The 17,211-nt window shown below is 43.0% G+C and overlaps 1 protein-coding gene across 1 annotated transcript in view; it reads right to left on the reverse strand.

Annotated features, from left to right (window-relative positions):
- NEK5 (NIMA related kinase 5) overlaps positions 1–17,211 on the reverse strand; it is a 62,276-nt gene that overhangs the window by 13,658 nt on the left and 31,407 nt on the right. Inside the window, exons 14-20 of the mRNA XM_029936822.1 lie at positions 16,178–16,264; positions 14,321–14,413; positions 11,947–12,027; positions 11,651–11,719; positions 9,829–9,940; positions 4,019–4,140; positions 2,824–2,950 (exon numbers count right to left, since the gene is read on the reverse strand). Coding sequence (XP_029792682.1) covers positions 2,824–2,950; positions 4,019–4,140; positions 9,829–9,940; positions 11,651–11,719; positions 11,947–12,027; positions 14,321–14,413; positions 16,178–16,264 — 691 coding nt within the window. The remainder of the gene's footprint in view (positions 1–2,823; positions 2,951–4,018; positions 4,141–9,828; positions 9,941–11,650; positions 11,720–11,946; positions 12,028–14,320; positions 14,414–16,177; positions 16,265–17,211) is intronic.

Consider the following 17,211-nt stretch of genomic DNA (forward strand, 5'->3'; position numbering starts at 1 on the left):
GGCTAGAAGCATGAAAACAATCTATTATTAAGGAGTTGGAAGTTTAAGCTAAAGACTGAAGGGTATTTGAAAAATGCTGAAGTGTATGACCAATAGCTAACCCTGTATAAACTGTGTCTATTATGTCTGCAGTCAAAGTTAGTAAAACTTACACATGCAGAAAAGTCTTCATGAAGATTCTATACAGCTGTAAGAATTATTTTTCACATTGTAATTTCCCTATCCTACTCGATTGCCATACAAATATTGGTAATTACGTGCCCTTGCTTAAAGTTATACTAAAAAATGTGCTGTGGCTTTGGGTTCATTCATAAAGACTATGGCCACCTACTAAGTTCTAGGCACTTGGGATAGAGAGATGAAGCAGGGTCATTATCAAGACTCTCCTAAGTTTACGGTCTAGTGAGGATGACAGTAACGGTAAGAAATTAAAGTGAACTTTAGTTTTACGATCAGAGAGTTATAGTGTCTTGTGGGGTATTAGCGGGGAAGCCAAACCTAGAAGCCTGCAAGGGAAACACGCCTAGATGTTTTCTTAATCATTTAAAGCAGTGGGTCCCCATCAGTGGGACCCAGGCAGTGGTTTGAGGTTTTTCACAGAAATTATAAAAATGCAAATAGATTCACTACTGCATCATTGTAGGATATGATACATATATTGATGAAAGATTGCATGCATTTAACAAATAATTTGAGCATGCATGAATTTAAATGTCAGACTGAATGAATATGAAATTGTCAGAAGCAGCTAAGAGAAAAGGCAGGGAGACCGTAGACAAACTTGAGAATTTACTAGAAATTTTTGGATTAAAGAGAAGCATATCAATATAGTTACAGGGCCTTTTACTCCCTCATGCAAAAGAGCACTTAAGATTCGACTTTACTGCAGACCCCTTTACAAAAAGCCCCCTTGGGTACCATAGGGAAAAGCAGGGAGAGAAAGGTAACCCCCGAGGAAGCATACAGAAACGGTAGGAGGTTCAGCTGAGGGAAATCTTGCAGGAGGTATTATTCTGGCCAGAGAGGCAGGCATTCTAAACCAACAGGGGAGCATATGATGGTGGAGAAATGCAAGCAAACCTCGGCATGGCAACAGGCCAACCCAGTCTTTGAGGTGCTTAGAGTCCACAAAGAGACTGGATTTTATTCTGAGGGTAAGAAGGAATCTTGTGCAGGATTTTAAGCTGAAAAGAGATTTGGTCTTTTTTAGGAGGAGGATTATCTGGCAGGAGAGCAAAGGTTTGAGCTGAAGGAAGAAAAGATGACCGGGGACAGGAAGTCAAGAGGCCACTAGCAGTCAGAGGCAGAGCACCCTGAGCAGATTGCAAAAGAAAACATCTGCACTCTGCTTTGAATGCACTTGTGGAGGCAAATTCCTATTTCCAACCCCACGTGATAGATCAGTTGTTCTACGTGCCCAATGTACAGCCATCCATGCAAAAATACAGGAAGTTCATGAATTAATTAATTAACTTGGTATGACAGACCAAATGAAGAGTTTTATATGATTCTCTCCAAGAATCACAGGAGCAAATGCAAGAAGAGGCATCATGGCTACCAAGTATGACCCCACCTCGGTGTCTTGAAAGAGGAACACCATCCTTCCAACCTGGCCTGCGGTCCTAGCCCTTGGCTTCCAGGCCAAACCAGGGGAGCCCAAAGCTTCCCCCTTACCGCCTCCAGTCCCATCCCTAGGGCCAGTGCTTTAACCCCAGCACAGAAGGGAAGGGAGCAAACAAGCAGGCAATTACACTGCCTTTAATTTGAAGGTACTGGAAAGAGAGTCTTGAAGCAGTTTCTCCCTCTCTCCCTCTCTTTCCTCTTAAGTTTTATGCAACAATGTGTCATGTCAACTGATAGAAGTAGTAAGATCAAAGGACTTAGAAAGACTCCAGACACTCAGGGACTCTGGTCCCCTCTACTGCTCCTAGATTTTAGTCAACCCAGTTTTCTCAGGACCTGACACAGACTTGTGAATCTGTACCTCCTTCCTATCTGATATGATCATTCTTCTGCACATTCTTGAAGACTCGAGTTTCACAAAGATTTCACAGTCTGTGAAGGTGAGGCTTTACAAACTGGCAGACTCACTCTTGGGCAGGAAGGTACCTATCTTACATTATTCTCAAGGTTGCACGTATTTTTGTATCATTCTTTGAGTATTTATCAGCCTCCGTTATATCTAGTTTGCATCTATGCCTCCTTGCCGCCTCGATCTCATGTTCCCAAAACACAGGGTCCCTACCCTTGTTCCTGTGCCGAAGCGCCTGCCTGCCTGTGGCGGCCTCCTGGGTAGCAGTGCACACATGAGCAAAGACAAAATCCCCCTGTGATATAAATTGCCTGAAACTTTTGAAAATGACAGCTGGCTTCCCATAAAGCAAACACAAGCATGACCTTGCTAAAAATCAGAGGCAAAAAAATAATAATAATCCCCCCAAAGCCAAGAAGTTATATTATGATGTATTTTCATTGCCTATAGGATACTAATTTGAGTCTATTGAATAGCTGTCAGAATGTACTGGCAGACAGAGCTAAGCAATACCAGCTCATCATCCACAGAGCCACTTGCCCTACTTACTTATTTTCACCAGTTGTCAACAGATCACATCAAAGAAAGTTACCCCTGTCTTCTCAGAAGCTCGAATCTTTTGTTAGCAGCATTTGGAACAGGTTCGGACAAAGCAAATCAGCTTCTGAAAAGGCTGAGACCTTTACAGTTCTCTCTCCCGGTGAAGGTATTTTTATCCCCTTTCTGCATTTAAAAGTCTCTGACAAAGTTCCTCAGGGGTCTGGTTATGTTTTTAAAAATAAACTGCATACCCAATTCTCCTTCGTTGGCAGAAAATGAGCTGCTTGTTAGACGTGCTGCAGCCAAAGCGTTCATGAAAGTTCCTGGTGCTTCGTGCCGCCACTGCTTCCTATTTCCTGGAACGCCTTTGGTCACCATCTCTTGGCCACCTGAAGAGGAAACTGTGTCACTGAAAATAAAAACGCTTCTTCATTTGAGTTCTTATAAAATCACAGACTGTTAGATGGTGACCTAATCCTACCCCTCATGTTACCTGCAAGAAAGCGGAGGTTAGTGACTTATGACAGACACATAGCCAATGGATATGAGAGTCACTTTTTCGCTTTGTAAACTTGCCACGTGGTGCATTAAAATTTCTACTCTACTTGCTTATTTGAAACGAGGTTTTCCTTCTTATTGTCTCATTGGCTTCAAACGGATGAAATTGTATTACGTTTGCAAGCCCCCTCTTCCAAGTCTGAGGATTTCAGTGTTTTGTAGTGGTATAAATGTACGTCAATTCACACATTTATAAATGTCCACGGTATAGTTACACGTTTCAACTTATAAAAGGGTATAGAGTTTAGCTTTCCTCCAACCACATGTTATCAAGAGGAACATAGGAAATAAATCATAAAATCTTCACCACTGTAAAAATAACACCCAGAGTTTGCTGCAAATGTCTCCTATGGAAAGACTATGACGGAAGCTCAAATGTAAATCAAGGAATTTAGGTTGGAAATATCATCATATTCTAAACTCTCCTAACATTTAAATAGCACGTTGGCTTACAAAGCAATGTTATATGTATTTCTGTACTGCTAACTCTAAACTTTGTGGGATAGCTATCATCTTAATTCAGATTTTATTGATGGAAAAAAACCAACCCCTCCAAGGAATTCCAAGGAAGTAACTGGGCTAGCGTGGAAGGCAAGTCAAGCCTACTGTCCTTCCTTAGACAATCTCCCTCCCCACAAGGAAAGTGCGATTCTCCATCTTCCCTCCTTCTATCCTCATGAACTGGAGTCGTCAGTTGTCTAGCATAAGTAGCAGGCAAGCTTCTCAGGAGGTGGGGGAGATACCAGAACAATGTCTTTAGAAGATATTTGATACCAAATGTATAGGGATTGTACCAAAAAGAAAGAACTGTGGCGTCCAGCTGAGCACCAGCAACAGAGCTGCAGCTGAGGCTTTGTCGCCCCCTGCTGGCCACTTACGCTGGCTGACTGCGGATCCCTCCCGCGGAGTGGAACAGGTGGAGGGAATGTCCCCCGCTGCCATCATCTCCAGGAGAGTCTGAGGGGCTCGCGCATCCCACCGTCTCCTGTTCCCTGCAGCAGCACCAGTACCTTGAATGAACAACTCTGGGTATGAGAAAATGACTCATAAATTTAAAAGCAGCCGAGGTGCAACTAAGTGTACTAAACAGTTCATCAGTTGGTACACTCAAAAACAGAGAAATTACCACCTCATTCTAATACACATTGTTACCGACTGAATGCCTGTGCCCAACCTCCCCTCAAATTCCTACGTGGAAACCTAATGCCCGAAGTGATGATATTGGGAAGTGGGGGTTTTTTGGGTGGGGTGGGTGATGAGGTCAGGAGGCTGGAGACCTCATGAATGGCATTAGTGCTCTTATAAAAGAAACCCCGCAGAGCTCTTCACCCTTTCTGCTGGGTGAGGACGTAGTGAAAACGTGCCAGTGGGCCCTCACCGGACACCAACTCTGTCAGCACCAAGATCTTGGACTTGCCAGCTTCCAGAACTGTGGGAAATAAATGTCGATTGTTTATAAGCCACCAAATTAATGGCATTTTGTTACAGCAGCCCAAACGGACTAAGACATAAATCGTAACTTGCAAGACTGAAATTTTAAACGGGCTTAAAAGCTGTTTCATTTTTATTAGTAATATTTGACTGACTAGCCAATATCTCTAAATGTTAGTAAATATTAGTGACAAGAACGGACAAATTCCTTGGGGCACTTCTGAGGATTTTACTTCAGTTTCCATGGAAATGCAATCAGTTCCATCATCTTAATTTAAAAATCTTTTTATTTATTACTATGTTTCATTATAGGAAATATGAAAAACAGATAAGCAGAAGAAAATAAAAGTTACCCATAATCTCACCATCTAGAGACTACTAAAAATTTAAAAATTTCCCCTTGAATATAGTTTCTGTGTTTTGAAATAAAAATGGGCCTCACACTATGCACAACTTTCATAACTTGCTCTTTCAATTAGCAACGTATCATACTCAGTTTATTAGCTACTTTTCTATATTATCTTTTTTTTTAATGTTTTATTTACTTTTGAGACAGAGAGAGACAGAGCATGAGAGGGGGAGAGGCAGAGAGAGAGGGAGACACAGAATCGGAAACAGGCTCCAGGCTCTGAGCTGTCAGCCCAGAGCCCGACGCGGGGCTTGAATCCACGAATGTGAGATCATGACCGGAGCCAAAGTCAGAGGCTCAATCTACTGAGCCACCCAGGCGCCCCTATATGATCATTTTGAAGCAAATATTCTATTCTGTTTCACGGATGTATTAGAATGCAATTCTTTATAGTTGGCTGTTTAGTTTGCTAGCAGTTTTTCACTATTATAAATAATACTATAATGAGATCATTGTAGCTAAGTGTTTGTGAACATTCATGACTATTTACCTTAGATAAACTATAGAGGATGACAGTTCTAGGAGCTAGATTATTTGCTTTACCAAAGCTTCTCACTGCTAACGTGGACTCTATGACTAATTTGCTCATGATTGTCTTCCTTGTATTTTGAATAGTTAGTCCTTCCCTATCCAAAAAGAAAAACACCAATATTTTCTCTTACTTTTCTTTTGTTGTTGTAATAGACAGTGTAATATTAGTTTCAGGTGTACAATATAGTGATCGAACACTTCCATGCATCACCCGGTGCTCATCACAGCAAGTGGACCTCCTTAACCCCATCCCGTTTAACCCTTCCCCACCCCCTTGCCTCTGGTAACCATCAGTTTGTTCTCTATAGTTAAGAGTCTGTTTTTTTTGGTTTGCCTCTCTCTCTCTCTCTCTCTCTCTCTCTCTCTCTCTCTCTCTCTCTCTCTGCTTTCTGGGTGCTCATTTTTCTTTCTTAAATTCCACACGAGTGAAGTTAATAGAATATTTGCCCTTCTCTGATTTATTTCACTTAGCGTAATACTCTCTAGCTCCAGCTCCATCCATGTTGTTGCAAATGGCAAGGTTTCATTCTTTTTGATGGCTGAGTAATATTCCAGTGTGTGTGTGTGTGTGTGTGTGTGTGTGTGTGTATCACATCTTCTTTATTCATAAGTTGATGGACACTAGGACTGTTTCCATAGTTTTGCTATTATATAAAATGCTACTCTAAATATTGGGGTGCATGTCTCTCTTTGAATTATTTTTTTATATTCTTTGGGTAAATATCTAGTAGTGCAATTGCTGGATCATCGGATAGTTCTATTTTTCACTTTTTGAGGAATCTCCATACTCTTTTCCAGAATGGTTGCACCAGTTTACATTCCTACCAACAGTGCAAGAGGGTTCCCCTTTCACATTCTCGCCTGCATCTGTTGTTTCTGGTGTTGCTGATTTCAGCCATTCTGACAGGTGTGAGGTGACATCTCATTATGGTTTTGGTTTGCATTTCCATGATGATCAGTGACTTTGAGCATCTTTGTTGGATATCTGTCTGTCTTCTTTGGGAAAATGTCTATTCATGTCTTCTCCCATTTTTTAATTGGATTATTCATTTTTGGGGTGTTGAGTTTTTTTAATTCTTTATTTATTTTGGGCACTATGTGCACATGACATACCCTTTATCAGGTATGTCATTTGCAAATATTTTCTCTATTCCATAGGTTTCCTTTTAGTTTTGGTTTTTTTACTTCCTTTTCTAATATATATCCTCATCTTTTACATATAAATTCTTTGGTTTTTTACATTTTTATTCTTATTTTGATGTATCATTACATGGGATCTGACTTCACAATGTTTCCCAAAATTGTTAATAGGCCTAGCAACATTTATTTGATTGGGTCCTTCTTTCCCACTGACTTGTGATGTAACTTTCAGCATACGCTAAGTTATCATCCCTACTCAGATTTCTTTCTAAACTATTTCTTCTTTTCACTGCTTTATCTATGCTGATGCTATTATCATATTGTTTCAATGACTATAATTTATAGAATACATTTTGACATTTGAAAGCATATGTGCCCCTTCACTGCTCTTCTTTTCTAAATTTGTCTACCTAATCTTGAATCCTGAAAACAAGCTGAGGACTGAAGGGGGAGGGGGAAGGGGAAGGGGGGTGATGGTCATGGAGGAGGGCGCTTGTGGGGAAGAGCACTGGGTGTTATATGGAAACCAACTTGGCAATAAACTACTAAAAATAAATAAATAAATAAATAAATAAATAAATAAATAAATAAAGGCTTAATACGGTAAAAATAAATAAATAAATAAAAATTAAAAAAAGAATTTCCAACATTCTGCAACTGCCAAGATGTTCTCATCTTTTTGTGGTTTTGACTGAAACTGACAAAATTCCATATATTTATTTGGAAAGAATATTCCTAATATATAACAGTGTTATTTCTCCCCATTTATTCAAGTGATCTCTAACTACCTCAGTAAGGTTTTATAATGTTCTTCACATGCTCTGCATAATCCTTATGAAGTTTATTCCTAAATTATAGATGTACACACACACTTGCTGTTGTAACTGGAAATGAGATCTGAAAACTAATTGAGAAAAATACTTGCAATCCATATTAAAGGTAAAGCTCTAACTTAAAGAGTCTTATAAAGTGAAAAAATAAATGCCATTTTCAGTGGATAAATGAATGAAAGATGAGAGCACATAATTCGCAAGAGAAATATGGATGATCAAAACACATGGAAAAATTTTTCAACCTGAATTATAATTACAGGAATGCAGGAAGTTTAAAGACCATTTGCAGTATCCAACTGAAATCTTTTTAATCTAAAAAAAAAAAAGCAGATACGTCTTTTGAGACCTACAACTCAGTCTCCTCTTCCCAGCAAACTTACGCAATACAAAGAATAACCTTGGAATTTGTCCCTTTCTCTGCAACTTTCATTCAGGCCACTAAGGGCTCCTGATAGACAAACCTGTAGGCTCTTATTCAACTCACCTCACTTGGCCTTTCTAGTGGATGCTGCCAACCCTGCATCTCCTTCTAGAACTTTCTCTCCTCCTTTGGCTTCACTCTCTCTGGATTTTCCCCAAAATTTGTCTAAACATCATTAAGGTCTGCCCTAAGCTCCATTTCCTTCTGACTCTAGTCCCTCTGCCTAAGTATTTTCGGCCATCGCTAAGGTGATGATGATAATACCATGTGTGTGCTCCAGAGACCTTGACCTGCCCCAGAGCTCCCATCTTCCAGAGCTAGCGGCTTCCAAGCATCTCCAGCTGAAGCTCATAAAGACCTAAACCTCACTCTGTCCCAAATCTAGAGCATTATACCATGTCCACTTACCTCCCTCAGCACGATGTGTGTGCCTCTTTGGTGACAGCTTCATCCATCTGAGTTAGAAAAAACTGGGAGGATCCTTGACCTCCCTCTCTTCCTCAACTGCCACACTCAGAGGTTCACACTTCAGCGTCTATTGTCACCGCACTGCTCTGGCCCGTGCACCTGTCGTTTCCCACCTGAGCTATTTCTCTCCTGCCTGCAGTCCAGCTGCTCCACGCCATCCTTACACTGCAGACATCCTGGTCTCTCCCCATCACAAACAGCATTTAATTCCCTTTGGTGGAAGGTTATCACACAGGTAAAGCCCAAGCCCCTTGGCAGGCCACGCTCTGTCGGAGCAGGGACCTCCCTGACTCTCCAGCCAGCTGGCGCTGTAGTGATGAATAATGTTTGGCCTCAGAAAACAGGTTTCGATCCTCCTCTCTGGCTCAGGATGCTACTGTGATGTCAAGGGCAGACTCCATTTCCACTCGTATCTGAGAGCCTGACCACCTCTCACAGTCCATGCCCATGGAGCTTCTCAGTAAGATGCCTCCTGAACTGAATGAATGTTTTTCCAGCTGGAAATGAGGTGAAGCGTATTATTCTAGGAAGAAGGCCCTGAGCCAAACGAGGGAAGAGGGGGTGCTCCAGGAGGCTGTGTGGATGCCATTATCAGGGGTAGGAAAGAGGGGCACTGGGCCAGGAAAGGTGGGTGAGCACAGGCCCCACAGGGTTAAAGAGATAACATGTGGACTGGTTGATGAGGAATCCTGCAAGTATCATCCAAAAAAAAGTTTAAGTAGAAGAAAACTATAACAAGATAACTCCAGCAGCCACTTAGAGAATGAAGGGGGAAATACTGGAGAACAGGACACAGGGGAGAATAAGGCAGTACAGTGAGGCACTGGAAAAGCACAAGTTAGAGATAGCATTTATGAAGCACCTACTACGTGCTAGGTACTTTATATCTCAAATTTCTCTTTAGTTCCTGTGTGGCAAGTACATTATCCCCGTTCCTAGAAGGAAGCAAGGTTCAGAGCACTGCAGTCGCTTGCGAAAGGTCACACAGTCAGAAAGTGGCAGTGCTGGCGGCGATCGGAACCCCATGCACTCACTATCACACCACACTGCTGGGAGACGACAGGGCCCTACACCGGTGGCCGGTGGCCGAGGGGATGAAGGAGGAGGAAAACTTCAGCGACATCTCAGAGGTGAGCCCATCCGCGGTGTGCGGCAGGGACAGTCAGCCCACTGCTGGCAGTCCCCAAAATAAAGGATGGATGGGAAGGAAGAGCTCCAAAATTCAAGGGGACAACTCTGAGTCTGAGAGGCTAGTGGGACTTGTCCAAGGAGCAGATAATGAGAACATGGGTGGCGTGGAGCTGCCGGCTGCCCAAGGAAACGGCGCAGAGCAGGTGCCAGGGCTCTGCCCGGCTAGGGACCATGGGGCTGGGCAGGTGACACTGGAGTTGCAGGTGAATGAGGCGAGGACTGTGATGGATTGCTAATACAACGTTCTTTCTCATCTACCGCTTTCAAGGGACACGACACGTACCTGCTTCAGGTAGGTTTTCAAATGCTTTGTCTGTATAATCTTCATACTCCTTACTCTTCCTGCCATCCTCAAAGGTCAAAGTTTCATTTTGCACATTCGTTGCCTGCAGCAGTTCCACAGTGTTTCATGACAAATAAGCCGTATTTTGAGGAAAACACATCTTAAAGAAATTTTGCATGTGTTCCTGGTGATAACATTCACCAAGCCACGTAAGAAGTATTCAACATATGTATATTAAACAAACAAATGAGTCACGTTTTAAAACTGGAACTATGCTGGAACAAGACAGAAACAGGAATGTTTTTGTTTCTTCTCCTTCTTTCTCAACAGTGATGAGCGCCAATCACAGGGCAACTTGATCTTATCCAGACTTCCTGCCTTCAGGACTATCCTCCTGCGGCTCCATTCTATAGAAGTCTCAAGGTTAGCCATCCACGCTCTGCTCTAAGGGCACAATGTTCCCAGTCAGGTCCCTAAAACTGCTCCTAATACACCCCACTCAACACTAAAATGATCGCCCAGGTTCAAGCACATCAAAGCATCGATTAACAAAGGGTGAAGAACCCTGACACATAAAACTTTTTGACTCAACTCCTTTGCACAACGGGCTAACCTCAGCACGTGGCTTCACTGAAGTGTCTGGATGTACCACTCCGACCCAGAACTAGGTCCCTGGATCTGCCCGCTGTGGTCCTCATTGGAGGGGGACCCTAAGACACCTAGTGGTTAAAGAGTGGTGAGAGTTCATTATCACCGCTCAAAGAAGTCTCCATGCAACAAAATGCTGATAAGAATCTGAAAGGTACTGAGGATTTTGAGGGCAGGGAAACTGCTCCGTATGGTGCCGTAATGATGGATGCGTGTCACCGTATGTCTGTCAAAACCCATCGAATGTACCAAACCAAGAGTGAGCCCTGATGTGAACTAGGGACTTCCGGGGATTCTGATGTCTAGGTTTATCAGGTATAACAAATGTCCCACCCCGGGGCGGGAAGGCTGCGCATGGGTGGGAACCAGGAATAACGGGGAAATCTCTGTACCTCCTGATCATTTTTGCCACAAACTCGAAACTGCTCTAACACATGAAGTCTATTCAAAACAAAAAATCTAAAAGCAATGATAACATTTAAAAATTTTTTCAGCTAATGAAGAACATGAATGAAAGAAATTACGTATCAGATGTGACACAGCAACTATATAACACGTAACTTCTGGTCATTTACAAGGCAAAGTTAGTGTCGGTGAAATGGAGACATAAATCAGTTGATTGTGATTTGTGTTAGCAGGTCTGGGCAAAAGCAGGATTAAAAAAGATGTTGAACACAAGTAATAAAATGAGGTTTCATTTATTATATTCGTGCATTTATCTCTATATCAATGAGAGCCCAAGTGCACAACTGAGATTTATCCAAAGACCAGCAGAAACTTATCAATAACTAATTAAGACCTAAAATAAATGTGCATGGTTTCAGGGTATCTGCTTAATGTTTTAGGTGAGTAATTAGTTGCTGACTATAGTTAAGTCTTTTATTTTAATTTGGCAAGGACAAATAGTTAATACTATGAGAAAATCATCTGTTTATAAGAAAAGTAAATTAGATTTGAATGCTCCATCTAAGGGGAAAATCTCAATGAAAAAAAGGATAGGAAGATAAAAGTCCTTTTGGAAGACTCATTTGAACACCAGAATTCCTTCCAGGAAGATTTAAAAAAAAAATTCTCCCTAAGGCCTATTGAAAAATGTCATTAAATGTGCTATTGAGACACCATTTTTCTCATACTTATTAATGGAAATAAATACTTAATGGCATACCTCTGCCTCTTGGAGGGTGTCTTCATCAGAAATACATTGGTTTAAACTAATTTCAAACTTCACTCCTCTCTAGAAGAAAGCAACGAAAATTACGTTAGTTTAGCAATCCAATAAAAATGTTAAAATTACAATTCCTATTTGACATTACAGATACTGAAAACCATTAATTGAACATCACAAAATAAGGCAATTCCATAAAATAGTAGGGGGAAAGTCCTGTAGGCAACCCAGACTGCAAGGTGTGGGCCCTCCAAGAAGCTGTTTAATACAACACTGCAAGACCAAATGCTTATTACCTTAACTTTACAGTTTTGTTCTGGAATTTTACTTTCCTTTATGGTCTGAGCTCTCATTTGTTTCAAGTCTCTTTCAATACCCTGCAAGTTTAGAGAAAAATTGAAATCTAGCATTTAATATTGATCAATGAGTTTCACAACCCCTGAATTCACAGCATGGTCTGTTTACATTACTTGACTTCTGGATTGAATCCCATGATTAATTTGAGCATAAAAACATGCCTTTGTAAAGGAAAGTTGATAACAATTCATTAAAACCTTGGACACAGCGTCCATGAACTTGAAATAGTAATACATTGGAGGGTGGCATTGCAATGGCAAAAATTTCATAATGTGACCCTGCTTATCACTCTGGTCCAGTACAACCTAATCTAATTCAAGAATGTAATTTTGGCTACAGGATCCCTCCCTTAAGAGGCTTATGATCACAATCAGGAAAACTAGTGCACTGCTCGCAATAGTAAAAAGGAGGGAGAAGGCTCTAAAAATTGTGGGGCAATTTTGAAGAGAAGAATGTGAAAGCAGATGGCAAGAATGTCAAAGGAACAGGTGAGAGGTGAACGGTAAGTGCTGGGCTCTCTCAGGTGCATTCTGGGGGCCACTGCACCTCTTCCTCAGTGCAACGTGTCAGCAGTTCCCATGGATTTAAGGGCCACCCTTATGCAAGGACCCTGAAATGCTACCTCCAGGGACACTCTTTCCTCCCCTCTGAGCTGCAGGCTCACCTACTCAACTGCCTACTTAGCATCACCTTCACCTTGACGTTCACTCCACACATTCATACGGAGTGCCCACCGTGGGTCGGACACCGTCCTACACAAGGGATTAGTGCAGTGCATGTGACCAAAGATCTCTGCTGATGTGGCTCTTCTGTTTTACTGGAATAACATAGGTAATAAATGAGTTAACTTAGCAATGTAATTCCAGAAAGTGCTAAGTGCTATGAAGGAAATAAAACAGGGCAATAGCACAGAAAATGAAGAGGAGAAGAGCAATGCAGGAAAAGCCTGTCCCGGCATGTGATGGAAGCCTGGAATGATGTGACACCTTGCGTATGTGAAGGTCCGGGGACAGTATGTTCTGTGTGCAGGAGCACTGAAGCAGGAGCCCTGACGCAGGCATACAGTCCCTCAGACTTTCTCCCACTCAGTATGTCCATCACAAGCTTGCTCCCCTCACTTCCCCATCTTAGTAAATGGTATTACCCCTTTTAGGTCAGAAACACAAGAGTCTATCGCGTGTGTGTGTGCGCGAACGCGCACCTGTTGATGCTCTCTTCTCTCCACCATGTTACACAAGGTCTCTATCATCCTTCCCTTAGAATTCATTGCTGCCTCGTCTGCAGGTACATGGCATACAGCACACATTACTTTGAATCATTAATACCCGCTTTCCCTGCAGCCCTGGGAAAGGCATGTCTCTGCCTTGCAATATTACGAACTCCGAAACAGGACTGGGACTTTTGTGTCTTACTGATTTTGGGAAGTTTCCCGTTGAGATTTGATTGTGGGGTCTGGTTGTCTCAATTGTACAAGAAGTGTCCTATTGCTTTATTTTCCTTAAAATTCAACCATCTCAGACTCCCAAACCCCATCCTCCTGACTCAGTCCACTTTAGAGCTCCCCACCATCACATTGTGGAAGGTCCCAGGGCAAAACCTCCTGGGGGTGGGGGGGGGCTTTCAGTCTTCACCCAACATTGGCCCCCCTTCAGTCACCCTTAACCAAGCCCTCCTGGCATCTTGAAGATAAAGGTAAAGACCTCCCAGAAGGGGGAAAAATCTTCTTAAGAGCCATTTGGTAATTCATCTCTACCCAGTTCCCTCCTCCTACCAAAAACGTAAGGTTGAAGTGGAGACATTAACCATCAGATTTCTGACCGAGGTGTCTAAGACACTGATTCGAACACCATCCAGAAAGCTGAACTCTCATACACACACGACAGTCCTTCTCAAAGGTGGCTGCACACTAAATCACCCAGCCAGCTTCTGAAAATAGATGCCTGGGCCCCACCCCAGACCACCTCGGGGAAGAGCCTAGGCATTTGAGTTTTTAAGAACTTCCACACTCAGCTCTCCTGCACAGTGAGGGGTAAGAACTTCTGCTAGAGGAGTACCTAGGTGCCTCAGTCAGTTGAGCACTGACTGTCGGTTTTGGTTCAGTTCATAATCTCATGGTTCACGGCTTAGAGCACCACATCAGGGCCTGGAGCCTGTTTCAGATTCTGTGTCTCCATCTCTCTCTCTCTGCTCCTCCCCCACTCATGCTCTGTCTTTCTCTCTCTCTGTCTCAAAAAAAAAAAAAAAAAAAAAAAAAAAACCACCCAGGCTAGAGCCACCTCACTGGGAAACACATTATCGCCTTATAACCATCACCTGTACAGGAGCTTCTTCCTCAGGTGCCTCTTGGTGATCAGGCAGGTCACTTTTCTTCACTAAATAGGTTTTATTACTTATTTTTGAGTCCTCCTAAAAGTACAAATTACACACAGTCAACAGGAGTGGTTCTCTGTGAGTTCGCAGGTCCACACTGAGAACCGTGGCCAGTTTTGAGAGGGATCTAGTGAGGAAACGCTCCCCTCCCACTGCGCAGGCGCCATCAGTGGGCGTGGCTGCACAGCGCTCTCCTTCTGGCTCCTTCCCCCTGTGGCCGCGACATCATCTCCCGTTGACATATTCCCCGCATGTATCTTTCCTAGCCTTTCTAGAAAAGTCTGCTCTCTATCTTCCTGGACTCGGGTTTCCCATCACAGATGTGCCTTAAAAACAAGGTGGATGATGACTCAAAATTCCCCACCATTAACCAAGCCTCTGCTCTGGGAAGAACCATCTCCAACCTTACCCCCTCCACGACCCCAGTCCTAAACCTCTGCGTGGTTCCTGCAGCATGCCCTCCCCCTCAGCTCCGCCTCTCAAACTCTGCTCTTCTCAGAGCAGATTAGACCCCACCTTCCTTCTTCCATGAAAACTTTCACTGGGCTCATCCTTACCCCTGTGCACTGATTATAACCATATTCAGTTTTATCGATCATTGTTCATACATGCCATACCTTTCCAGCTTTTTTGAGGAGAAATACGTATGTTAGAAAGAGTAGAGGTTTCCAAATCAGGTATTTAGTCTGCCTGGTAATATCTAGGTGACTTTGGATGAGTCACTAACTTCTCTATTATGGGAAGTAAAATTAGATAGTGTGAAGACTCTGGTTCAGAGCCTGGTACATATAATTGAATTGTACCATATGCTCACTTCACTTGTGTTAATAAATCTATATGCACTCAGGTCTGGGGGAGAGGGAAAAAGAAACCGAGTTCAACAGTGTGGCCAGTTGCACACATGATTGTGAGCTGGGGGCCAGCAGGGTCCTCACGGGCCTCAGAACCACAGGCCTCTCACAGGAAGAGCATTCCAGGGCAGTGAGGGTGGCTCAACAGTTAAACATTAGTGTGGTTTTCTTTTTTTAATGATTTATTTATTTTTGAGAGAGAGAGGGAGAGAGCATAGCAGGGGAGGGTCAGAGAGAGAGGGAGACACAGAATCCAAACACAGGATCCAGGCTCTAAGCTAGCTATCAGCACAGAGCCTGATGCAGGGCTCGAACCCACAAACTAAGATCATGACCTGAGCCGAAATCAGATGCTTATGCTTAACCGACTGAGCCACCCAGGTGCCCCTCGCATGGTTTTCATGCACCGTGGTCTAGAAACACAGCTCTTCTGGAACTCTACTGAAGAAGTGGTGATCTGAAAGATGGAAGAATTAGTTTCCAAAGCGGCACCTTTACGAGATTTTCATGAATTGTCTGGACTGTGCTCAAATGTGGCCTGACCAGACTTTCAAAACTTACCCGTGCATCTGAGGCTATGCCAGCATTGCTGAATTCAGTAAGTGCTCTTTTGTCCTACCCTACAGGCATGGACTTACTTTCTGCTTTAAACTTGGTTCTTGTGTAAAGTAACTACTCAGTCAATAAGTACTGACTGAATCATGAGGAAAACAATGAACAGGTATTTTTAGTAATAGCCATTCCTAACAGAGACTCTCAGAGACCCTCACTGCCGTGCGTAGTCTCAAGTACACCATAAAAACCGGATCTGTCGGCTTTCCTATTAAACGGGTGCATGACAACATTTTATAATTTCTGCGAGGAGAACATTACTTTTGAAACCCTGCTCAATTTAGGTAGATCTAACGCAGGAGTACCATGTTTCCTTCAGGAGAAAAAATGTATTCACCTCCAGTTCACTCCCTATCTTCTTTCTAATTTCCTTCATGTCATGGTGGTACTGTTGGCGTATTTCCTCCAGCTGCTTCCAATATTCCTGGAAAGCAACCCCGAGTCAGAAAGTGTAAATGTTGGTGAACCACTGAACAAAGTAATCTCTGTACAGCCTACAAATTTAAAGAATGTGTGATAAACAGTAAGAATCCGAAAACCCACTCTTCCTAAAGATGATGATCTGCCTACATTCTAGCTGTGGTGCTTCCCTCCCTGTGACATCGATAGGGTGGCTTGGGGTGATCTCACTTTTATAGAGAGATGTGCTCAGGGCACACCATTACTTTATATAGCCCACTTTTACAGGTCGGGTTTCATCCCCCCTCGAAAAGATAGTTTGGAGTCCTAACCTCCAGTAGGTCAGAATGTGACCTTATTCAGAGACAGTGTCCCTGAGGATACAGCCAGTTAAGCTTAGATGTGGTCCTACTGGGGTAGAGCGGATCCTTAATCTAACATGATGGGGGGTCTTTTAAGAAGAAAGCCACGTGAAAGCAGAGACACAGAGTGACGGCCTTGTGATGATGGCCGACATTGGAGTCATGCAGCTGCAAGCCAAGGAATGTCAAAGTCAGCTGACAAGCCACCAGAAGTGGGCAAAAGGCAAAACAGGCTCCAGCTTTCAGAGGGAGCTTGGCTCTGCTGCCACCTTGACTTAGGACTTCCAGCCTCCGGAACTGGGAGACAATCCATGTCTGTCGTTTTAAACCATCTGGTCTGTTGTACTTTGTGAAGGCAGCCCTGGGAAACTAATACAAATTTCAAAAATGTTAATGACCGATGGTTACTTTATCCATCCAAGCTGAACAGCCTTATGGGCTTCACCATGTCACATTCTCTGAGGAGGTGAGATAGGGGTCTCCATGTTCCCTCAGGCCCCCTGCAGGGAGGTTCACACGAGTGTGATCATCAAGTGCTATGCAAGAGAGCTCTGTCTCTCAGGGGTGCTGGGGACACTAAGAGTAGTATGCAAACAGCACAAAAGTCAAT

This window comes from Suricata suricatta, chromosome 4 (genome assembly GCF_006229205.1).
Source record: "Suricata suricatta isolate VVHF042 chromosome 4, meerkat_22Aug2017_6uvM2_HiC, whole genome shotgun sequence".
Classification (NCBI taxonomy): domain Eukaryota; kingdom Metazoa; phylum Chordata; class Mammalia; order Carnivora; family Herpestidae; genus Suricata; species Suricata suricatta.